The 23,758-nt window shown below is 39.8% G+C and overlaps 4 protein-coding genes across 6 annotated transcripts; 2 read left to right on the top strand and 2 right to left on the bottom strand.

Annotated features, from left to right (window-relative positions):
• Positions 1–827: 827 nt before the first annotated feature.
• On the bottom strand, positions 828–4,771 carry LOC135644647 (homocysteine S-methyltransferase 2-like). Its single transcript, XM_065162416.1, has 7 exons — positions 4,205–4,771; positions 3,866–3,922; positions 3,561–3,790; positions 3,330–3,459; positions 2,208–2,411; positions 1,928–1,999; positions 828–1,380 (listed from the first exon to the last, which is right to left on the bottom strand). Exons 1-7 carry the CDS (start codon positions 4,577–4,579, stop codon positions 1,156–1,158), a joined length of 1,293 nt encoding a protein of 430 aa, XP_065018488.1. The 5' UTR covers positions 4,580–4,771; the 3' UTR covers positions 828–1,155.
• Positions 4,772–5,406: 635 nt separating this feature from the next.
• On the bottom strand, positions 5,407–12,529 carry LOC103993859 (tRNA (guanine-N(7)-)-methyltransferase non-catalytic subunit TRM82). Its single transcript, XM_009414069.3, has 11 exons — positions 12,306–12,529; positions 10,943–11,076; positions 10,292–10,456; positions 9,127–9,307; positions 8,255–8,311; positions 8,107–8,177; positions 7,640–7,718; positions 7,503–7,562; positions 6,563–6,663; positions 6,406–6,466; positions 5,407–5,973 (listed from the first exon to the last, which is right to left on the bottom strand). Exons 1-11 carry the CDS (start codon positions 12,369–12,371, stop codon positions 5,581–5,583), a joined length of 1,368 nt encoding a protein of 455 aa, XP_009412344.2. The 5' UTR covers positions 12,372–12,529; the 3' UTR covers positions 5,407–5,580.
• A 159-nt stretch (positions 12,530–12,688) lies between these two features.
• On the top strand, positions 12,689–15,043 carry LOC103993860 (uncharacterized). Its single transcript, XM_009414070.3, has 4 exons — positions 12,689–12,835; positions 12,917–13,034; positions 13,107–13,259; positions 14,720–15,043. The coding sequence occupies exons 1-4, from the start codon at positions 12,828–12,830 to the stop codon at positions 14,891–14,893; spliced, it is 453 nt and encodes a 150-aa protein (XP_009412345.1). The 5' UTR covers positions 12,689–12,827; the 3' UTR covers positions 14,894–15,043.
• Positions 15,044–17,543: 2,500 nt separating this feature from the next.
• LOC135581772 (protein TIFY 4B-like) lies at positions 17,544–23,302 on the top strand. 3 transcript variants are annotated; one of them, XM_065162821.1, is made up of 9 exons: positions 17,544–17,882; positions 17,970–18,127; positions 18,214–18,365; positions 18,675–18,759; positions 18,836–18,998; positions 19,075–19,140; positions 21,303–21,360; positions 21,430–21,647; positions 22,768–23,302. In XM_065162821.1, the coding sequence occupies exons 1-9, from the start codon at positions 17,672–17,674 to the stop codon at positions 22,779–22,781; spliced, it is 1,125 nt and encodes a 374-aa protein (XP_065018893.1). In that variant the 5' UTR covers positions 17,544–17,671; the 3' UTR covers positions 22,782–23,302. The 3 variants fall into 3 exon arrangements, with proteins under 3 accessions (XP_065018893.1, XP_065018892.1, XP_065018894.1); XM_065162820.1 differs by having other exon boundaries at positions 18,211–18,365; XM_065162822.1 differs by lacking the exon at positions 22,768–23,302 and having other exon boundaries at positions 18,211–18,365; positions 19,075–19,166; positions 21,430–21,566.
• The last annotated feature ends 456 nt before the right edge of the window (positions 23,303–23,758 follow it).

Raw genomic sequence — 23,758 nt, 5'->3', positions numbered from 1 at the left:
TTTAAAATATTTTATAAATAAAAAATATTTATTATAATTCATATTCCATAAGCCAACCATCTAAAGTCTCTTTGACAACTACATAAAACTTAACGATATAAGTTAAAAATAATATTCACTAATTTATTTTATTTAATTTATATCAAGAAAAAAAAAGGAAGGAGGAGGTTGTCTATGGTTTTTGTCATTTCGACTCCCATAAATTACTAAATTTTATATATGCCCTTGGACACGTAATATATCCATTAAAATTTTGCATTTGGGTCTTTTTCAGGGGTATACTTGTGAAGTTCTCAACTTTTGGGGAGTACAATGCGGATAAAAATTATAAGAGCTAACAAGTTTAAAGATTTGGCTGTTGATGGAGAATCTAAATATTTAAATATTGATTTCAATATTATCAATGACTTGAGTAATAGATAGACAAGCACAAAAGAGATTCATCTTAAATGTGTAGTTGCATGTTGCAGAACATGCAAAGACACATTAAGATGAATCCTTGTGTGCATGTCTAATCCATGAAACTTGCTCAAGCCAATTAATAATGTGTTATTAGGTCAGGATAAAATCCTTATAGATCTAAATATGCTGGTGTGCAATGGCTATGGCAATTAAATGTGCAAGCTTGGGAGATAACATTGGTAATGCAAATGCACGCATGGATTGTATTTTTCTTAGTATTTGTAATATAATCATGATTCAACATCAGTAACATGTCATTTATGGTACGATATAAAGCATAATCAAAAAATCATCTATTGACAAGAGACGCACCCTTTCTTGATAAAAATCTATATTGGTTGAAGAGACACATCATATCATCTATATGATGGATCAAAGAGTTTAGTGTCAAGATTATTATAATCAATTAGCAATAGATGTATCATCACAACATATTGGTATACATAAATTCAACATGTTGTCATCCATGTCTCCTTGAGAAGACCATCTTTGCATGCTACAAATTAAGAAGCCATTTCTCGTTGCATCAAGATCATCTTTCCTAAGCCAAGATTAAATTTGCCACTTGGGCACTCCAAGGAACACAGAAATGGCATCTATTTGACATCAAGATCAATATGTTTTAAGTCCACTACAGAATCCATATTTTGCTGCCAATCTACTCATATGTATCATTCTTTCCGAGTGATGACTTTATGCAGAGTCGATCAAGAAGCTGTCTTTGAGTATATTTCTTTCAATGTCATTATGCAGCTCTTCATCTGGTTTTGAAGGATAAAAGTCCTTGCGCAGAGCTTTGGCGATTGCCCTAATGGTGTCTGGGGTTGTTCTACAGCAACCTCCTATAAGAGAAGCTCCAGCCTCATGCCACTTGCTAACATACGAAACAAAATCTTCACCAGAAACACCATTGGATGCCTGTAGCCAGAATCATACAAGTCATTAGATGTATTTTTTTCATATAATATTGTATATAATCTAATGTCAATATATAATGCTGACCCAAGTTATGCAGAATGATTTTACAATCAGTCACTTCACTACGATCATTTAGTAAGCAGAAGAATGAAAGATTTTGCACCAAATGATCATTATTTTAGCACAACAAATTAGATCAGATGCATATGGACCATAGTACAAGGAGTGCTGATTGCTTTATGCAAAGGATGCTTGACATCAGCAACATCATGGGAAGAAAATGTCATGGCATTCAAATTGATCCAACCACCAGTTAATGGCCTCTTAGTAAGGATTTAGCAAGAGGATAATTCTGTTCTGATAGGATGTGAAGATAGGTATATACTCCATTTAGGAACAATAGGAGATTAAGACAAAGTGTGTTTTCTTACTCCGTCTTACCCTTTGATTTATATCATAGTAATGTCAAAGAAGATGAAAAAGAATGATCAGGCGTCAGTTATATCTGAAAATTCAAGCTTAAAGTTTCAAGATAGTGAAAACATACCACCCACTCCTTTTTGTCAGGATCATAGCTTTCACCACTGTTTGGATAGATCACGATTAGCTTTTCTGTCAACTATACAAGAGAAAAACCAGAAACACCTCATCACAAACTAAAAAGAGTTAAATAGCATGCCAAATGCTGAACACATGCTTCATCCAGGATCGTGTGGGGACATGATACCGTCAAAATGAATTGCATAAAATCCAGTATTTAACATAGAAGTACAAAATATTAACATGCAGCTAAATTTAGGAGCTAAAAGCTTAATTATTCATAGTACCTTCCTGATAGATAGAATTAAACTGTGAATATATCTGGGAGAAGTACAGTTGAATCCAATTGCAACAACATTGTCACACGAATCAGCTATCGTAGCACAATCCATCAAAGAGTCTCCACTGACAATGTTGATCCCATCATTTGAGGTGAAAGAAAACCAGACTGGAATTTTTATATTACACTCTTGAAGTAGCTCAATATAAGCCTATAAAGGAAAGAATTAGGAACCACCGAGAGTATTATATCAAATAAAAAAGAACTGAGACTCATCTGTCTCTCTATGCAAGGGAAGAACATTGACATCAATAATAAAAACTTTGTGCCAGATGTAAAATTTAAATCTCTAGCTTATTATTCGGACAACCAAGCACAGTTGAGGGAAATGTCACTCAGTGTAGGTCAGTGATCATCGCCTTCCTTATTATAACCAAGCCTTTTTCGGTCTTCCCCTACCTCCACGGCACGGCTAAACTAAATTCATCACCTCACTGTATTAATATTTCGGAGTGATTATTATATAGAAACAATCAAACCATTGTTGGATCAATTATCATTTTCAAGAATAGTAAATATAGAATAATCAAAGTGCTAAAAATTATGCAGGATAATTTGCAAATATATATTGAGCACAAGCATGCAATCATTGCTATGCTAGTAAGCTAGAAGTGGCTGAAACTGACATGTTTCTTCAACGATTTGGACTCCTTGTTCGGAGGAGCAAGTTATTTGGAGAAGAAAGTTACTTGAATGTTTTGGTCTCCTTGTTTGGTGGAGCAAGTTATTTGAAGGAGCAAGTTACTTGAATGTTTTGGTCTCCTTGTTTGGAGGAGCAAGTTACTTCAATGCTTTGAGTTGTCAACACGGTTGAATGTCACATTGAGACTTAGTACCAACTCAAGTCCAGGAGTAATCCGACAGGTGGATTAGATTAAGGGACCTAGAAAATTGACCACTTTGTTGCAGCAAATTACTTCATAACACCACACTCAGTTTCTAAAAGTTTTTGTTTGCCTTATCTTTTCGAAAACATATGAAACTATTAATGTTTATAAAGTGCTTACAGTACTAAGTCCATTACAGCTTTCGGGAAAAAATGTATCAGAATGTATGTATCAAACAATACCTGTGCTTCAATTTTACATGGAATTGTCTCAAAAGCAATTATATCTGCTCCAGCTTCAGAGAGAACCTGAAGTCTTCTCCTGTGGAAATCTTTGAGCGTCTCCAGAGTCACTTCTAGGCCATAATTACCACTGAAAAATGAATCGAAAATGATCACCGTAACTGGAGTTAGATCATTTAACGAAAGGTACCATGTAAGAAGAATAACCACGATGAACATTAGAGGTTGCACCTATACTCGGAGCCATCTGCCAAATATGCTCCATAGCTTCCTATCGATGCTGCAATCAGAACAGGATGTTGCTTAGAACTGATGCCGGCCTTGCTGCATCTATCGGAGCCTCTAAGGCGTCGCCCCTGAAATATCTCTCGTGCTTCGCATGCAAGCTCGACGCTTCTCCGCAACAAGGCCTCACTTTCCTCCGTAGAGAAGCCTCTAGACTCGAAACCTTGTATGGTAGCCTGGTACACACGAAGTGATCAGCGCTCACGATTATAATGCTGCGAGATGTTGTCACCAAAGATGGATGAGAGAACCTGATAGGATGCGGTGATCAAGATGTTTGCACCAGCTTCAAGATAGTCTAAATGGACCTGCAAAGGTATGGAAGGCGGTAATCAAAGAAAGGGAACAGATTGTGCTGCTTGCAAGCAGTGGAATCGAAGCACCTATCACCGTACTCTGTACGATGGATTTGTTCGGAATATAAAGATCATGATAAGTTGACAGATTGCCACAACATGGACAAACACAACACGAGAATGCTGGAGAAGGCCGACGAATGGGAATCTTTTTTGTGCCAACCTACATTGTAGACCGCAGTATAGAAAGATGGGTAGTCTATTAAGGATCAGGGAGAAGAGAGGGGGAGATGCCTTCTTGATGAGGTCGGGGGAGGTGAAGAGGTACTTGGCGCTCCACAGGGGGTCCTTTAGGTCGGCTCCATGTGCTTCGAGCTCCGTGGCCAGCCCGCCGTCGATGACGGCGCATCCACCGGCCTCCCTGAGGAACTCCCGCATCAGACGGGCACCGAACCCCGTCCCACGGTGCGTGCCAGCGTGCGCGTGCGAGAGAGAGAAGGGCGCGATTTCCACTTCCCCGGCCGCCATTCTCACGGAGGCGGAAAGGATGGGATGGGATGGGATGGGTGGTTCCGGAAGTTGGTGGCGTGCGTGGGGATATATAGGGAAGAGATTTGAGTCCGCCCTAGGTAATTGTTCTGAGTGCCGGAAGGGTAAGATGGGGTTCATGAAACGCCCCCGTTGCGGCTATTATGGGAAGAAAAACAGAGCTGTATCGGTGGCGTTCCCTTCACAAACATCCTCCATCCCCAATCCTCAGATATATAGTTGATCTTTGGCTGGTCCTTGGAATTTGATGCGGCTGTTCCACCAATGCGAAGAACCGGAATCGATTCATTTGTGGATTCAAGACATGGAGTTATGTATGTAACAACACTTTGGGGATATATATATATATATATATATATATATATATATATATATATATATATATATATATATATATATATATATATATATATATTTGGGCACTTGGGGAAACAGAGCTTGTACTTCTTTTCTTTTGGGCTTCGTTGTGTTTCTTCTATGTTCAGAGAAGAAAATTGGGCGGATACAATGAATCTAGGTTGCATGTATGTAGATGGCTTTAGAGAAGAAAGTGAAAGACGTCCAGAGTCACTGTACCGTGAGGTCGGTTGACACATCCAGAAGCTCCATGTCAATAGGGTGCACAGCAAATATATCCCTCTCCACTATGAAAAGATGAGCTTATCTTGATGAATCGATTTGCATTACCAGCAAGTTAAATTGTCTTTGAAGCAATAAAGAGGAACACACTTTTTCTTTTCTCTGAAAAGTTGACAGAGTAAAAACACCTTTCAACATCGGGTGGAGTGACAGAGTAAAAACTCGAAACCAAATGGGAAGAAATAGCTGTCGATGCCACCAACGGTCAGGACAGGATAATTAACAGTCATTTTAAAATCTATAGTTAAAAGTAAGATTTAAGGAAAAGTATGAATAGAAGAAAATATTCAAAATATTCATATGTAAAATGAAGAAAAATATCCTAAGAGGATAGTCTCAGAACTTTAATAATTTTAAAAAAATCAGATTACAAATATTAAATTAAAAAAAAATCTTAAGTTTTTGAGTTGAAGGAGTCCCCATCAATATGTAAGCAAAAACAACAACACCTAAATCACAAGAGACAACTGCCACAAGCTCTTCTAGCTTAGTTTTCTATCATTTCTGTTCCTTTTTCTCATCTCTCTTCTCTCTAAAGCGTATTCTTTTTTAATCAGCATGTTTCGCATTGATGCTTTAACTGCTGCTGCAGCTGCTGCTAAAGCTGCCTCTTCCATGGCAACATCAAAACTTCCCTGCAATTCTGAAAGGAGTTTCTTCCCTCCTGGTACTTCATTGCCTTCCAAAGTAATAGGATCATGGCCATTGTAATCTGAAGGGTCTTTGTGAAAGCCAGACATGACCCTAATGCGGGTTGGTAACTGGGTGGCGCTCAGGGTAGGAAGATTTGAGGCACCCATCACCATCCACAAGCGTTGTGTCAAGGAGCTCAACACCATACTGGTTGGGAAATAATTATCTTCCAAGGTAACAACCTAAAGGAAAAAATAAAAAGTAAGAACTTAAGAAATTATAAAATAAACATGTTTCAAGAAATCTCAATTTTCCATTACCACAAGGCACGGAAAAAGATTTAAAGCTGGTGGGAACATAAAATATGATATATAATGTACTAAATGGGCACATAAAATAAAATTTCTCCTAGAAAAGATGGGAAAAGGTCAGCTGAGAATCGATATAATAGCCTCAGAAGCTTAGCAGTTGGGTAGGTGAATAAGGTAATGTGGAAGCAAATCAAAGTATAATCCAACTTAAAGCTCATATCCGAAATCGATAATATGTATATGGATAGTCTGCTGACCGGAATCTTTTTCCCTTTGGCTTTTGTTTGGTTAGTAAGCATGTACAGCAGTTCGATGTGCATGTAACATCTATCAGCTAATTATATCTCTTGGTTAATTTTTTACCTTGGCAACAGAGAGAGTTCTATCTGAAAAACCACAACTCAAAAGCACAATCCCACGCAAACTGCAGTACCAAATATCACCATCTTTCAAATTATGGTACGTATGTTTCAGCCAGATTTTCTAAACGAAAATTTTAAAAAAATGTCAGTGAACTTACCTCTGAATGGCAACAGCAATTATCAAACCATCAGAAGAGACACAGAGATCAGTAACTGGTGGATAACCATCCTCTGTCCCATTGTACTGTAATGATCCTACCTTCAAAATGAAACCAGTAGGCTCTCAGATAAAAAGAATAATAATTTTTCTGACTCAAAAACAATGATAACTAGCTAACCTGTCATGATGAATACTTGAAAATTAAGAATGACTAAAGAACAACGTAATAAAAGAATGTGAGCAGATGCATGTCATCAGGAGATACGGAATCAAAGCCAGCAGAGAGTGGTATAAATGATCAAGGTAATTGAAAGAAAGACCTTTCATCACAAGTGAAATATGAAACACTATACAAAATGTAAATCAATTAATTCAGATGTGTATTTAGATCTTTATGAAGCACCATTTTAAGATATAAAAAATTGCTAAAAAAGAAAAGGCTCTTCTGAGTTGCGTACACATGCTGATAATAGATGTACCAATATGCAATTGCATTGTCTCCTATTTTAATGTAGTCAGTTCACACCAACATATCCAACCAAAATAATCTTGCATAAAGGCACAGCTCCAAGCCACAAGGATTCCGTCGATCCAGGAAAAAACTAGAAAATTTTCACTACCAGCTCCCCATTTGCTTTCATCAATCTATGAACTGATACAACTCAATGGACATCTCATTTCTAAGCCAAATGGAGTCTTTCTAATTCAAATGTATTTGCTAATACAGTTGGCAAATTGGGCTAGGTGTCATACCTTTATCCCAGCACTTAAAAGTCATAAAATCTGTGAGTACCATAAACAGTAAACTTTAGCCTCAGCGTTTGTAGATAATGAGGCATCATGACAATCTCTTATTAAAAACAGTACAGAAATTGATATCATTTCCTTGCAAAAAGAAAATTCTCTACATAAAAATAAATAAGCTTAGTCTATGTTACCATTGCCCCAACTTCACAAGTAGCAAGTAGGAGTCCAGAAATGAAGTCCCACAACCGAACCTACAAAAGGCAAAACACCATACATATACATGCCAACAACAACATTTTTCATATTCCTAGATGATTTTTGCACTCACAGTTGAATCACCACTTCCAGAAAAGAGAAAACCATGGGCACATCCTGGAGGACATGCAAAGGCAAAACAAGAAACAAAGCTGCAAAAAAGAACCCCAGTTATAATGATCTGTTATCCAACAGCCATTTTAAGTGAGATCTTACACTAATATATGGAGGTATGAGATTCAAGATGTGATGTATGTGTGATGTACTCAAATACTCAGCATACAACTGGTTTATGGACTTACTGTATATTATAAACTGGCTGCAGAAGTTCAATATAATGTCTTGACCTGCTATATTACTCATTACAATATAAAGGACAACTGTGCTATACGCAAACTAATGTTTAGAAAATCATTAATCTGCATTTTGTAGTGCAAAATAAAGTTATCAAGACTTGGGAAAATGCAAGTATATTGGAGAACAGAAACCTAAAAGTAAATAACCAAAACAATGTGCATATGACATAGAATCCATGCTCACTCTTTATGACCAAGGCAGAAACTCTGAATTTCATGTGCTCCTTTTAGAGGTAGTTTAGGAAAAACCGTGATCTACAAATGGGGAAATGAGATTACACAAGAAAATTACCGTAAGAAATTCTAGAACACTTTAAGAAGTTTATACATACACGAATTTTGAAGTCACGATCAGCACTTGCAATGAACCTTTCATCTGGTGAAAATTCCTGCATATTGAACAACAGAAAAATAACCAAAACTATATGAATAATCAAAATTAGACCCTATGGGGCAACCAATAATTAGCGTATTCTGCTTAAAATACATGAGCAATTTCTGCTTAAAATTTAAGATCCGATAGAGTAACAAGGCTATCTTCATTAAACTAGTTAGCGTATTTTGCTTATGGACTTCTGAGATGCACAGCAGAGGCAATATCTATCTGCTTTAGTGATCATTGTGCAAGGAACATATTGACTTCATAGTAGACTTAGAACTTGTGAAATGGTAGTATGTGGAAAAATAATGCACTGAACTTTCATTTGAAAAAAAATATGTTCAACACACACAACCCCAAAAAAAAAAAAAAAAACCAGAATAAAGCTCCATTGATGTCAATGACATGACAAAACGTTAATATTTACAAACCCAATGAAAATGGCATGAGCATGTGCATTATCATTTTTAAAGTACTAGAAAAAAAAAATAAACATGGTGTGCCACCCGCTTAATTATGTTACATGACTGCTAAAACTAAGGGTCCAATCACATAAATTTTACTAGATCTAATAGATATAAGCCAATAGAACATGAATAATATCTATAGCAGACATCAATAATATTAAATGTCATCTAGTTCAAACAGATAAAATAACAATTAAAAATACCATCTAATAGCACAGCAAAGCGGATCCATTGAAGTTATGTATGAAATATGGGGAATTCTTTTTGGTGGAGAAAAGAAAAACAAGGAGACAGTACAAAGAAAATAAAGTTAACCTTATCATGAATATTAAGAAAGTGGGATGATAAAAACTCATACCAGCCTAGTAATGATGCTGCAGTAATGACCTAGAATTGGCACAGCCTTCTTATCAACTTTTGTTTGTTTAGCATCATCTTCACCCAATCCAACTAACCAGACAACTCCAAACTTATCAGCAAAAGCAACATATCGCCCACTGTGGCTAATAGCAACTGCACTAACTCGTTTGTCTGCAGACCTGGATATTAGTTGTTCACAGCAATATGAATATATAAAACCTTCACGAACAAGGGGTATTTAATAACAGCAAAACAAGGAAAAAATAAAAAAATTGATTAACATAACTATACATAATGAACCTACCCAGTTGACAGTTACAACAACATAATCTTATAATTATATAGTGATTAGATCCAATTTCCCAGAAGGATCTGTGTCTAAATTGTATAAAGGAATAAATTTTCATCCACTAGAATACCTGCACCATACCATCTTCAACAACATAAAAATCTGGAGTAAAAGTCAACTAAGTTCGAGTCTGCTTATGCATTAAAATGAACATGAACGTATGTGCTAGACTAAGCAGCTATAACTCATTGTAGTCTACATCCAATATTGTTGCATGAACAAAATTTAGGAACACCATTTCTTATTAAAATATGAAACAAACTGAAACCTTGATATCACAGTAGAAAGTTACTATTTTGTGAGAACTTGAGTTATAAGATAGGATACATCGAACGGTACTGTCTCTAAGGATTTAGGACTTCAGTTGTTAAATGTATCAGCTAAAAATGCCATCTCACCAAGCAGATACTTAAGGGCCAAGGATGGTTTTTAGACAATAAGTTGATAATCATTATCCTATTGATACAGTTTAATGAAACCCTAATGATGTTAGGAACATCAGTCATTTCACATATTGCTAAAATTTAACAAGTAATCCATGATACAGTTCACACTGAAAACAGGAAAAGTCCAATTTTTTTCAGTTTACAAAATCAAGATGCCTTTGCATATGCCTTATCTTATTTTATCAAGTGTCTGTATCAGCCTTAAGATGACATAACACACGTGCTTCATACTAGATTACATATTTGAATTTGCATAAAAAATACATAATAAAATTACATCCCCACCTCCACCCAAAAGACATAGGAAAAGAAGAACAAGCAGTTCATCTGAAATTATGCATTGAAAAAATTCAGAGCCTAAAACTCACACAGTACGAATGCAATGCCAGGAACTTGTTTCCCATATCTTGACAAGTTTGTCATCTCCGGCAGATGCAAGAAATTTTCCACTTGCACCAAAGTTAATTGATCTAATTGCATCTGAATGGGAAGGGCCACTGGGATCATCTATCAATGAGACTGAGCAGTTACCCCTGTTGGGAACAAAATAAAGGCAATCAGAATATATTTTTTTTTTTCTTGATATATGCCCAAAAGGGCTGATAATGCTTCCAAATTATGGTCTATGATAAGACTGTCTCTAACTATCGTTCCACCTGTTAGAATTTCAACCATTGACATGTTGCAAAACTTCATTATGACCATATAGCAGTGTCCAAGGTTCGAGTAATAGAAATAACCAACCTCTGCTTGCAAAGGTAAGGCTATGCACATTGATGCTCCGCAGACCGCACAGTGTCAGGGAGCAGCCTTGTGCACTGAGTTTGTCCTTTAGGGTTCAAAAAGCAACAGACAACTACTCAAAGAAGAATCTTCTTATGGCTCAAAGACAAGACATCAGTAGCAAACTTAAAAGTGACCTATCACTGGATTCTTATAATTCTAGTCAAAATTCAAATGTCAAGTATGACATAACCATGAATAATCATGTTTCGATAAAGATATCTTGAAAAGCTTACTCTAAATTGAATAGTCGAAGCTCAGAACCCACTGCAACAACAACTGATTTCTCAAAAGGATGAATGGAGATAAGTGCAGGAGCGACTTCACCATCCATATTTTTCTCTTCTTCAATCAAGCCATTTTCTACATCCTATTCCCAAATGAAAGTTGCGTAAGAAATCAAATATTTAAATGCAACAAAAGGAATGTTTAGCTTTTAAGATATTTTGGCAATAAAATAATGGCACGTGCCTTCTTTTTTCTTTTAGAAACAAGAACATGTCGAGGGAATATAACATTTGAATTTGAAACTACATTTGCCGGGTCGGACATGCAAGCCTTGTGAGATTTAATTTATTTGAAAGGTTGTTTCTTAAAAAGGAGCACTCGCATAACAACATAGCTACAACATTTGAGAACTCAAATGACATGGAAGTTAATCTGTATCTAGAATAGAACAGTTAAGTACTATCCAACATGATTTCAATCAAAACAATACAAATCCATATATGGTGAGGCACTTAACCAGTTAGCTTGTGGCCTCAATCTTGGTCTACAAAATGTCCTACAAATATGATTAATGACTAAGATTTTCTTAATTGTGCAATGGGCCATTAGAAAAGAAATAGTAAGGGACTATAAGTGATTAAATTCATAGTACAAATTGATCTTTATGAATATCCAAGTCAATTCTTTGTAATTCATATATACACATAGTGATCATTCTTTTTATGAAGATTTTCACATAACATCAATATTTTAGTGTCCAAGCAATTAATTAGTTAAAGCAAGGTCAGGAGACACATTAAAAAAAAAAAGAGTATGTCTTGGTGTTTAGGCAAACTAATTTGGTTATACCAGGACTTGTGAAGTCTGACTGATGTGGGAGGATCACAGTTATGTTTACAACTTATCTCTCTTAAAAAACAGCCCGACATGTACGCTCGTAACATGATAAGATCATAATCTGAGCTATCCTGATCACACCTCGGTGCAATTTTCCGTGAAGGTGTATGCTATCGAGTAGCCCATGAAGAGTTTTCTTTTAGATTATCCCTGAACAAAAGGGTTTTTCGATTAGTTTTGATGGTTTTCTTTTAGCTTAATCCTCAAGAAAAGGGTTTTCTAGTAGCCTTGATGAAGCAAGTAGGTTCCTAGATGTCATTAAAAGACTGTATAACAAGAAGGTGAAAAGAGAAGTCATAAATTTATGTAGAATTAATGATCTCAATCGCACTCGTAAAATTACACAACCGGGTGTAGGATTAACTTGGTGCACGGATTTCGATCGGATCAAGTAGCGTTAATGCAGAAGAAGGGAGTCAGCAAAGAGCCAAATCCAAGAGAAGGACGAGGACCAAGATTAAAAAGAGCACGAACCATGGTTACCGCTGCAGGAGCCGCTTCGTCGCCGCCATCGGAGACAATCTCCGTCGTCTCTTCCATGGATGTCGGGTTTGCCCCTGGCGGCAGCTCCTCTGCGTTCGACGCCAACCCAAGAAGCGAGGAAGAGAACGCGAGGGATGGGAATCGAAAGCTTAGCACGGCGCGAAACCTTTTGATGAGCTCGTTCGCCCTAATGTCGAACGGCACGCGGCATACTGGGCCACGTGTACCGCTCCCTCGGTCACGTGAAGAACACGAGTGGGGAAGGAAGCTGTTAACGGGTCGGATCGGGTTGATATCGGGCACAGTCCACCGTTCAATTCGTTGAAGATGGACGGTCCAGATTAATCCAATATCCAACCCAAACCACCCGCAAACCCCCAGTCGCCATCCACCGATATATCCCTCCGCCGGCCCGCCGTCGTCCCGCTCAGCGTCGCGTGCCTTGCAAGGGTGTCTCTCTCCTTCTGAGCTTGAGAGATCCCGCGACGCCAGCTCCCTCTCCGCCACCCCACGATGAAAACGTAAGCCCTCTTCTTCTTGGTGATTCCTTTCTGATCCTGTTGTTGGAATCTTGCTAAAGAAACGATCTTGGTGCTCCATAGATTACAGGCGAATGCTGGGGTGCTCACCAATCTCGAGGTCCTCGAGTTCTTGCGCGCGAGAGGGGCGACGAGTGATCCCATGGGCTGCCTTGGTGCTGTTGCCCCGTCCGAGTGCAAGGTGACACTCCCACGCCCTAAATCTCGTCGTCTAGCAATCCTGGTGACGGTATCTTGGTTCTGGTGTGGGCAGGTTTTCGATTACCTTGTAAACACGCCTGCTTGCAATCAGACACGGGGAGCAATCGATGAGTTCTTGAAAAGATGCGAAAAATTCAAGCTTGCAAAAGCTGAGAAGTTCAACATCATCAACTTGAGGCCATCCAACCAAGCTCTGATCGATCCGGTATGTCTTGTTTTTTGAAACTAATTGGTACTGTTATGTTTGGTATGTTAGAATGTGTGAGCTTGCATTTAGGTATTGCGATTATTTACATCAAGCTTTGTCAACAATTATCAGCTGTTGCATACGAAGAACCATGTTAATTGTTGACTAATTATGCATCCAGCTTCTATTCAAAGGAAAACTTCTGTTCTTCCTTGAGGTGATGATATGTCTGCATTGTAGATTGCTAAATTATATGACCTTGGTGTACCTGCTCCATGATAATTTCATGTGATGACTCCCTTGAATATTATAGCTTCATGAGTTCTTTTAAGTAACTTTCTTAACTTAGGCTCCTGGACTTCTTAAGATTAACCTTTATTATGGTTAGCTGGAGATAGTTTCATCATTGTGAATTACTCAAACAAATAAAGAGGGTCCATTTGAACTATTTGCAACCAACTTAATAAAATCATTTGCAGGATTGTGTGCGTGTGCGTGCGCACATGTGTGTAGAGAGAGAGAGAGAGAGAGAGAGAGATAATGTCAAGTTTTCAACCAACTTGATGATTCTATTTATTTTCAGAGAATGCATTTAGAGTTAAAAGAGTCTTTAGGTAACCATCAAGGAGTTAACACAGAAACCTTAGGAAGGACCAATATTCAAACCCAAAAAAACCGAGTTTGAATAAATGATGCATTCAAAAGGCTCATGACTTGTGCAAGAAGTGATGCATAAATCTGCATGTCAAGAGCAATCAAAAGGCTCATGAGGTTGATTTTATCAAGATCTGAGAAAATATGGTAAACTATTATTCAATATCAACAAAATCTCTGAAAACATATGAAATTTTGGTTTTACACTCCTTAAAGCCCGAGGACTTCTAAGTGATCTTTAACCCTGAGTACCCTTTGCACACGAAAAAATAAGGAACCTGGAGTTGGCATAGATGAGTGAAGTTGTCGATGCAGTGAAATAGAAACTAGAAAAATAAACCATGGTGGATACACTCATAAAGACCTGTGCCTCATTGAAAATCTTAAACCTATCTATTTTAAAACAGGAGGTGCAATGAACCATTTATATTCCAAGACTCATCTCTGAGAATCGTCAAAATACTTACCATTGTTCAGTTATCAAAGAACTTTCATTAGGATTTACTATGCCTATACTGTTAAGATGTTGCAGCTTTTATCCAAATAATGCATGCTTCCACTATTGTCTTCTGTTCTAGTTTTAGCTCGTTCTAGTTTTTACTCTAAAACTTGATATCCTAAAATGATTTGATTTGAGTGTCCGCCTTTATTAGACATCATTGTCGGACTACTTTTGAAGCTACCATCAGTTTTTGGACTGGTAAATCTACCCAAATATATGTGCTAAGATATTAGAATATGCTCCATTCATTTCATGACAAATAGTTTAAGAGATCTGTTTCTTTTTCCATCATCCCTTTGTTCGTGCCTTCTTACCTGTGCAGATTATCGAGTACTGCGAGAAGCGTCTTACAAAAGACGAAGCCCGAGGGATTGATGAAGTTCAGGAGCTGGTGGATTCAGTTCTTGAGGTTTTACCGCCACCTCCAGCAAAGCCTGATGAAGAAATGCAGGATCTTGAAGAACCACCAACTGCGAAGCCAATGGAGGAAAATTAGTTCTTTTTTTTCTTCTTTCTGCAGCATGTGTGTTAATTCTCAAAACCATTGTGCTAATGCCCCAATTTCCTCTCCCCCCCACCCCCTTCTCATTTTGGATTCTGATTTTTCCTCAATGATTGATTGATATAGTACATTCATCTTTTTTAAGCTGTGATGGGAGCATCATCAATGTTTCTTCTGGTTGCTTAGTTTCCTCTATCAACATGATGCGAATGGCCCAAGAATCTGACACAGATTGATGCTGGAAAACTTGTCATCATCAAAAGATGTTACTGTTCACAGCTTCAATGAATCCTGGCAGCCAGAAGCACCTGCAGCATTGTGTTTGAAGTTGAACCAACCGAGCGCGTGAAGTTGTCACGGACCCCATCAATTCCTTGATTCATAACAAGTCCATACGATGATGGATAGTTGTTAAGACTGTTTATATTTCTCTTAAATCAGTCTTCACACAAAAGCGACGGAAATAGTCTTATTAGTGAACAAATGTGTGTGGCTGATGAGTCAGCACGATCAGGTCCACGGGTCGATGTCCGGAATCTTCTGTCAGTTGAGTTGGGTACCGAGGTCGACCGGGCCCTCGTGACGGGGTGTTGATCAGTGTTCCTTGGTGTGCCGATCCGGGCGTCGTGTATGTCGAGCTACGTCTCTCCTTCTCCGGGGTGGTTGACAGCTTGTCTTCGTGAGGTGGTCGCGCCCTCGGGAAGGAGTGTTGGTTAGCGTTGGTCGGGATCCAGACCGATGGGCTGTTCTCCTTCGTGCACTGGGTGGCAATTCCCAGGTGGTTGACAGTCCGTCTTCGTGAAGTGGTCGTATTTTCCTACGAAAATGGCCCCCGTCGGGATCACCCGATGGGGCCCCTCCGACGAGCAAGTTAGTGGAGTGATCAATTGATTTTTCTTCCCCCTTTCCTGGATCAGGTCGGGGGTATTTATACCTGCCTACGGGAATTGGTCGGGCCCTGGTCCGGCATGGCCGTTGACTCTAGGGGTGGAACCACCTCTCTGACGAGATGGCATCTTCAGGGGTGCTCGAGCGACGTCAGACGACACTGCCCTAATAACATACGACACCGCCCCCAGCTCTTGGGGTGGTCAGGCCGCATAGTCGCAACGTTGGAGCTTGACATGGCATGCACCTCACGGTTCTAGAGGCGTACGGTATCGTGTCGATCTACAGCGACTGTCGATAGTTCACATAGGGTCAAAATACACCCAATCAAGTTTATATCAAATTGGCTTGAGATAATTGCCCCTCTCACTAATTTATTTTGGGATATTGTGCATCGGTTGACTTTCTATTAGTACTTATTATGATGGTCGATGATATACCTAAAACATTATTAGTCTATGATGGGCGATGGGATGGGTGGGTGATTAGGGATGAGGCAACAAGAATGACAACTATACCACCTTGCGATGAGGTAGAGGCGATGAAAGGAAATGGTGACATGGTGCTATGCTAACGATCACGAGCAACTGGTGGAGGGTAAGGTGTGACAATAACACTACACGTTACGAGCGAAGTAAGAGGTCGTGGAAAAGACAATTATAATGTGCCGACGATCAAGGGCAAAATGATAATAAAGAGATATTTTTGTCGAAGTAATAAAAAAAATGATATCCCTCCGTGAAAATCAATTAGGAGACATCCTTTAGTAAAAAAAATCTATTAGTAAGAATTTTTTTAAGTAAAATACCCATTAAACAATGATAACAAATATTTTTCAACATACATGTTACATGTTATTTCTCTAAGTTATGGTTATATATATATATATATATATATATATCAACTGAACTAATGACCATTATAGTTAACAATATCATACATCATGATGATAATGATGTATGAATAAGATGACTCGAGTATAAAATTCTTACCATATTTGAGAAGGAAAAAAAAAAGTGGGGAAATAGATGCTTCAATATGCTTGTGACTTATTTTTGTATCGAACATTATAATTGCTTGACTTGATTCCTTCTGCAAAATTATAGCTTATACTGTATCAGATGCCAACGTGGAACTCTCATCCTATAATTCTACTTTACTTGCTTCCCTTAAGCTGGGAAATACCCACCGTGGCCCCCGCACTTCCGTGGCAATGCGACCCCACACCGCCGTGGGCGAGCGCGCGTCACCCACTTATCCTGACCGCTCGCTGGAACCCCCACGTCCGCCGTGGGCGCACCCACGTGAGGGTGGGCCCCGAGACGTCGGTGTCGGAGGCCTCCGGGTGTCAAGACACGCGTTAGGATGGGGGTGTAACAACGGGCCCCGAGCGGTCTGCACGTGACCCGGATTTCGTCCCATGCCGCTGACGTCACCTGCATACCAATAATGTCTCCAATTTACCTTACGCATAAATCGCATGTAAAGTACCATCATGTGCGTTGTAACGCTGGATTGATCATATCCGAGCGCCGCGATTGGCTCAGTACGTGCTACTTCGTCCAACCAGCCGTACGATTAATCTACCTCGCTGGCAACATGTCACGGTCTACGCGGCAAAGCTTGTTGCATGCGTAGGCTTTTGGGTGATCGGGGCGACGGGCGGGGCCAGGCAGTCACTGGTGGGAGCGGCGGACAGACGTGGCGGCATGGGGTTGCGTCGTCCACCGGATAAAATAAACCGGCCCCCAACGAACGGGAGACGCCGCGGCCTAACCCCATCACGTTTGAGTTTGTTTCCGAGTACATTGCCTCTCTCGAGCTATTTTTCCCTCTTTGAGGTAGCTCCTGCGATCGCACTGCGCGCGCGAGAGAGAAAGAGATATGATCGACTCTTCTCCCGCTGCTATTCCTTTGATGTCTACTCCTGCATCCGTGGTGGCCGGAACCCCGGCCGATCACGGCGGCTTGCCTCCTACGAGCGCCGGGGAGATTGTGCCTCGGTCGCCGCTCGAGAAGCCCCTCGCCGAACTCACCGAGAGGGACATCGCGCAGCTCACCCGCGAGGACGCCCGCCGCTTCCTCAAATCCAAAGGTCTCTCTCTCTCTCTCTCTCTCTCTCTCTCTCTGTTCCTGCTTTGCCGGGGGGGGCGGTGATGGGGGAATCGATGGGCGCGTGTAGGGATGCGGCGGCCGTCATGGAACAAGTCGCAGGCGATCCAGCAGGTCATCTCCCTTAAGGCCCTCCTCGAGGGGACGCCGGGATGCGACGACTGCCCCGCTGGCGTCGGAATCTTTCAGAAGTCTTCCCCTCCTCCGGCGCCGGTGTTCCCCTTGCAGGTCGTCATCCTCTGGTTTTTCCTTTCTCCACAAAGTACCGAAGTAACGCCCTTATTCTCACCCCATTTCTTGCTTCTTTTCAGCAGGACTCTTCTCCGCCCTCACCGAAGGACGGCGGCGGATCGCAGCTGCCGGCAAAGGAGTCGTCACCGTACCGGAGGAGGGATCCGATCCCTCCGTCCTACTCCGCCGGAGCGGAACCCCATCCCCTGCCGGAGATCCGCTGCCTCTTCCCCAGGTTTGTCTCCTTAAGCATCCCCAACTGGACCCCCCCAAAACGCATCCCCTCCTCGCGCCGCTAAGGTGCGCCGGTTCGCGGTCCCCTCTCTTTCACCGGGTCACCCCTCCGTTCCTTGAGACCCTTCATCGTCGATCCGACGACCCAGATCGTCCGCCCCAGCACGTGATTACTTAATCGAGCAAAGGAGCTCATCGGTAGGCGTTATGTCCCATGGGTGGGCCAGCGCTCCTCTCCGCATAGGGATGGTGCAGGTCACTATGGGCGTGTCGTGAACGTTGATGACGGTTTATGCGTCTCTGTTTTCAGGGCGACGGCCGAACTCCCGGCCGGGCAGATGACGATCGTCTACGACGGCGTGGTCAACGTCTACGACGGCTTGCCGATGGATCAGGTAAGTTCAAGAATCTCGTGTTCGCCCGTCACTCACGACGCGTTACACGCTGACACGGCGCCGCTTTGCCTCGCAGGCGAGGGCGGTCCTGGAGCTCGCGGCCAGCGCGGTCTGCTTCGACGACCTAACCCGTCCGGTTTCTCCGGCCTTCCGCCCCACCTCAGTTGTCCCCGAGCAGGGCCCGGTATCGGTCCCCACAGCGCCCTCGTTGGCCAAAACTTTCCCAGTAGCAGCGTCGGGTAGCCATCGACTGCCGTATTGTGCAGATAAATCCTGGCCTTGTGATAATATCTGACCGGACTGATTGTGATGCAGGCAGGGTGGCCCACCACGCGGCGGGCGGCTTGGAGGAACCGAGAGGCACGCGGCCAGCGGAGCCTGGTAAGAGAGCGGGGAATTTGTGGCGGGTAAAGTTTGTTTTCTGATTCGATCATTACTGATTGCGACACACATTTTGACACCCTAGTGGGATCCTCGAACAGTATCATCCTGTGAGAGGCTGTCTCAACGTCAGGCCCCCCAGTGTGTGATGGGTCGTGCATTTAATGATTTAGGGCGACACTTGGTTCCCTTACCAAGGAGAGGACTGAGACTGGGATGGAAATGGGAGCGGGTGATTTTTTCCCTCGTGTTCTGTCGGGACGGACAGAGGCGTCCTTTGGAGAGGACTTGTGTTTTGCTTATTAAGGGATATGAAATCCGACCTGGTGCGTGTGATTCGCATTCACAATCCCAAAGGCTATAAAAATAGCCTTTAATATGACATATGAAAATGATATACCAAATAATAATATTTGAAAATTCTAAAAAATAAAATATCATACATAAAACTATTAACTAAATATTAGCTTAAAGTAGAAAAAAGATAAAATAATATAAAGTACCATAAAACAATATATAGGTGAGAAGAATGATGATGTGACTGACAGTCGACACTTACTTGTTATGTAGTCGATATCCTAACGTCATATGATCGATATTATAATGTCATGGTTTTGATAATTAGATGCCACATTGATTAACATCTCGATGTCATTTGATTGACATGTTGTCATTCATTGGATTCGACATGACTTTGATTAACGGGAGAGGCATGTAATCGTCCCGACATTAACACATATCGAAGGGGGCATTTCCTCCCTCTCTAAAACCACACTATGAAAAGCTCGTCATGTGCATTTCCTTTCTTTCTAAGATTTTAAAGCTCTAGTACATTCTAATTCTGAAGTATTCAACGCTTGATTGATACTTTATATCCAAAACTAACTTAAGCATCAGAGGGATTTTATCGGACATACTTCTGACATAGTTTTACAGTGTTTGACACTTTGAACAATGAAGGGGATTTGACACTTTTCCAACACTAGTCAGAGATAATCATAGAACAAGACCTCCATTGGCTCTAAATTGGCATCCCAATCAGACAATCAAAATATGTAGTAGCATTAAATTATAATAAATAGTATAGTAAATATGAATATATATAAAATCTATCAAAATAAGATAATTAAAACATAAAGAAATATGACAAGATGAAACAAGAAGCAACATAGGATTTTAAATTCCATTTTCAATTATTTTGTTCGTGGACGAAACATGTTAAAGGATTCTGATCTTAGCTGAATCCATTTCCTATACTTCTAGTTCGTGAGTATAGAGCAAATGTCATCTAAGTGTACTTCACGCAACCAGCGAGATATTTGAGTTCTGGTGGTTGTTGGGTTAGATGGGTGGCTGTGGTTGTTAGGGGAGGAACCCAGTTTTTATTGTTATTCGCGATAGTTGTAAGTGTAATAATGGACTGGAAGCCTGTTTGCAGATTGGGTGGCCTATGGACTGATTGCGATTTGCCCATTATGATCGGGCCGACCATTAATTTGTTATTGTTCTTCATTGCAATAACCACTAATTTGTTATTGTTCTTCATTTCTGCCCCTGTTCCAACTTCCCAATAACCATAGTTGCCGGCTTGATAGTTGCATCTATTTTTAGTATCTAGTTGTCTGGACCTATCTGTTTAAATGTTTGTTGAAGAAAGTTTTCAATCCTGCAGCACAAAGTTCCGTGTTCAATTTTTAATGGGAATTAAGTTGTCATGAATAATCTAAATATATGATGTTGTTCAAAAATCATATTTGTAAAAGTAGATCCTTAAAAAGATTTGCATAAAACTATAGGAGTATACTATGAGAATTTGTAGATATCTAGTTTTTAGAACAAATTTGTTTTTGCTTCACTTGTACTATTAACTGAAACCTGTATGTTGAGATTGGCTTTCACTACTTCATGCATGAAACCAGGCTTATGTTGACTGTATGTATGTAATACTGCTAAGCCTCATTTTTATTTGCTGAATATTGTGCTAGTGTGTCGTGTCCATACAGTTGCCCTCAGAAATCCTATGAAATTGACACTGATAAGAGAGATATGGATGTGGAGGGAGTTTATAATTAATCCATATGACTAGCATCATATTAGCAACCTAATAATCAATCAAATGATGCCATACTTTTCTTGTACTAATGCTGCTTGAACTACCACAGATTCTGCAACAAGCAGAAAAGCATCATTGCAGAGGTATTTGGTGAAAAGAAAAGACAGGTATTGCTTTTTTGTACCAGAGAGGCTTTGTTGTTAAAGAAATTCCATTAATTTTTTTCTTTGATGAAGATACAAGGCAAAGAAACTCCTTAAAGGTTCAACTTCTTCAAATATGGAAATGATGTACTTTAGCCAAAAGTTGAAATTCCCGAACCTAAATGAGCTTACCACGCTCGATGACACAAGCTTATCTGCCCTATTTCAACAACCTCAATCCCCAGGTAGGTGCAGCTCTGGAGAAAACCAAGTTCAAAGAGAGAAATTCTTCATCGATCTCAATGGTGATGGTGAGTTAAATTTTGTGTTAGATGATATATGCACTGTACTTTTCCTTTGCATGTAAAAGCACTACTGGTTGATTAAGCTAGCATCTCGATGAGGATGCTACTCAAGCAAAAATTTATGAAATTTTTGCACATGAGATGTTTTCTTTTGAGTTTTGTTTCAACATACAGAAATATCATATGATATAGAAATTGTTTTCTTTGTCTGATTCGCTTTTGATGTTGAAAATATCAAGGCTTGTTTATATATTTTCTTGTATTCAACTTTCATTGTTTTTTTTCATCTTACCATTGGTGATCTCTCCTCTTCTGAGGTAGTCTCTCTGCCTTTCACCACCACCTACTCCGAGAATATATGGTGCTAGTTTAGGTGTACGGCCAAATGAAGAACCAGTAATGCGTAAATAATTTTAATTAAATATTGAGAAAAAAAATGGAAAATACAATATTCAAATTCATGGCATATTCTGATACCATTTTAAAGATTTAATTTAGTAGTCATAAATTCTAATGGTTTAAGCTATTAGAAAATGACCCAATATATGTTTCAACAGTGTCCAATTCACTGGGCTTGTTCTGCTATTCATATGCTCTTGTCCATCATCACCACTATTCTCTTTTCTTCTTGGATCTGTGATAGTTTAGATTAGGAAAATAAAACCTGCGAACAAATTAGTTTCAGTTCCTCAAACCATCATCACCCTATTCTTGGAATTTGGATAACCTGATAAGATCAGAAACTAAACTTATGTTGCAAGTTCGAGCTTTTTTATCAAAAAAAAAAAAGAGAGTTAAAAGTAAGATTTGGTGTCAGATACATGTCTCTCAATTACTTTGTTGATTGACATGAGCTGAACAAATGACTTGCGGTTTCTCAGACTTCTCATGAGGTAAAAATAATAATAACAACAATCAAAATTTCAAATTATTTTTATAATAAATTTCAGTAGGATTACATCTTAGTTCGATGTGATATAAATCTATGATGTATGCACATACTCCACCATCCATTAATTAATTCTATTGATACCTTCTTGTATCCTGGTTGGTGTTTACTTCGTTTGGTTTAGCACTACTGCTGGTGACAATCTGATATCTGTTTGCATCTCAATCGTAATTACAGGTGGTGGGGATTAGTGAACTGCCTAACTTCACTTGTTTGACGAACAGAAGTGTGCTAATGCTGCTCCATCAACATGGCCAAAGCCATCAGAGATCCTAATTCCTCATCTTTCTGCTTTGGGTTTGAACATATTCAAGAAGTTTGGGTTTGTGATTCCAAGCAATGACAAGCATGACTTTGACAAATAGTGGAAGACAGGATGGAAGATGAGATTGAGTCATAGTCTCCATCCAGCATATAAATCTGCCAAGATTTAACAGATTTCTTCACCTGTGAAAACAATTCTGCCAGTTTATGGTGCCAGTGCAGCCTATGGAAGGATCGCAGTTCTGTGTTTCCAACTGCTATCATTTTCTTACCATTTACCACCTTGCTTGCTGTAAGGTGTTCTATGAATATTGCAGCTGCTCGTGGATTTATTTGGGGTGAGTACCGTATCCCGAAAGTTTGACATGCCATTTTTTTTTCTCTTTTATGAGATAGTTTTCTTGTTGTTGATTCTTATATTTAAGTTTATCGATACATGTTGAATCTATTGGTTTACGTTACTGGTGGAAGTATTGCCTCGAGGACCAAACGCACTCGTGTTTTCTGCATTACTCATTTTAGATTCTTTATCCGTTCGTAAGTGCTTTTGGCTTTTCCTTCGTATTTAAAAGTGTTTGCTGGTGGCTTCTTGTTTTCTTGCCTCTTCTTCTTCTTCAGTAATGTGGTGATATTTTTCTTTTTGTTCTTTTCAATCATTCCGTCCACCATCTCCTGCTAACCATTTCTTTGGGTCTCATAGTATTTTTTATATGTGACCTCACATTTATTTGGCCAATGAGAACCATATAAATTTTATTTTCTTTTAGTGTCTTCATATTTCATTCAGCAAAGCCCAAAAGCAATCTGCTCATTGGGAAGTCCAACTCATGACTTTTTGACTTTTTATTGTTGACTCGTTCTTGGGGCTTTGTCGAGTAATATTTTTTTATGAAACACCCTTATG

Source organism: Musa acuminata, chromosome BXJ3-8 (genome assembly GCF_036884655.1).
Source record: "Musa acuminata AAA Group cultivar baxijiao chromosome BXJ3-8, Cavendish_Baxijiao_AAA, whole genome shotgun sequence".
Lineage (NCBI taxonomy): Eukaryota > Viridiplantae > Streptophyta > Magnoliopsida > Zingiberales > Musaceae > Musa > Musa acuminata.
The sequence above is the reverse complement of the archived record's forward strand: the minus strand, read 5'-3'. Positions and strand labels throughout refer to the sequence as shown.

Coding starts and splice junctions, on each gene's coding strand:
- LOC135644647 (XM_065162416.1), bottom strand. CDS start 4,579: ATGAACCCCATCTTACCCTTCCGGCACTCAGAACAATTACCTAGGGCG. Junction 2,412..3,329: donor CATGTAAAATTGAAGCACAG/GTATTGTTTGAT, acceptor TTTCCTTTATAG/GCTTATATTGAGCTACTTCA. Junction 2,000..2,207: donor TAATTCTATCTATCAGGAAG/GTACTATGAATA, acceptor TCTCTTGTATAG/TTGACAGAAAAGCTAATCGT.
- LOC103993859 (XM_009414069.3), bottom strand. CDS start 12,371: ATGGAAGAGACGACGGAGATTGTCTCCGATGGCGGCGACGAAGCGGCT. Junction 9,308..10,291: donor TGGCATTGCATTCGTACTGT/GTGAGTTTTAGG, acceptor ACTAATATCCAG/GTCTGCAGACAAACGAGTTA. Junction 5,974..6,405: donor GAACTCTCTCTGTTGCCAAG/GTAAAAAATTAA, acceptor TTTTTCCTTTAG/GTTGTTACCTTGGAAGATAA.
- LOC103993860 (XM_009414070.3), top strand. Junction 13,035..13,106: donor TTGCCCCGTCCGAGTGCAAG/GTGACACTCCCA, acceptor TGGTGTGGGCAG/GTTTTCGATTACCTTGTAAA. Junction 13,260..14,719: donor ACCAAGCTCTGATCGATCCG/GTATGTCTTGTT, acceptor TTACCTGTGCAG/ATTATCGAGTACTGCGAGAA.
- LOC135581772 (XM_065162820.1), top strand. CDS start 17,672: ATGATCGACTCTTCTCCCGCTGCTATTCCTTTGATGTCTACTCCTGCA. Junction 18,366..18,674: donor ATCCGCTGCCTCTTCCCCAG/GTTTGTCTCCTT, acceptor CTCTGTTTTCAG/GGCGACGGCCGAACTCCCGG. Junction 19,141..21,302: donor CACGCGGCCAGCGGAGCCTG/GTAAGAGAGCGG, acceptor GAACTACCACAG/ATTCTGCAACAAGCAGAAAA.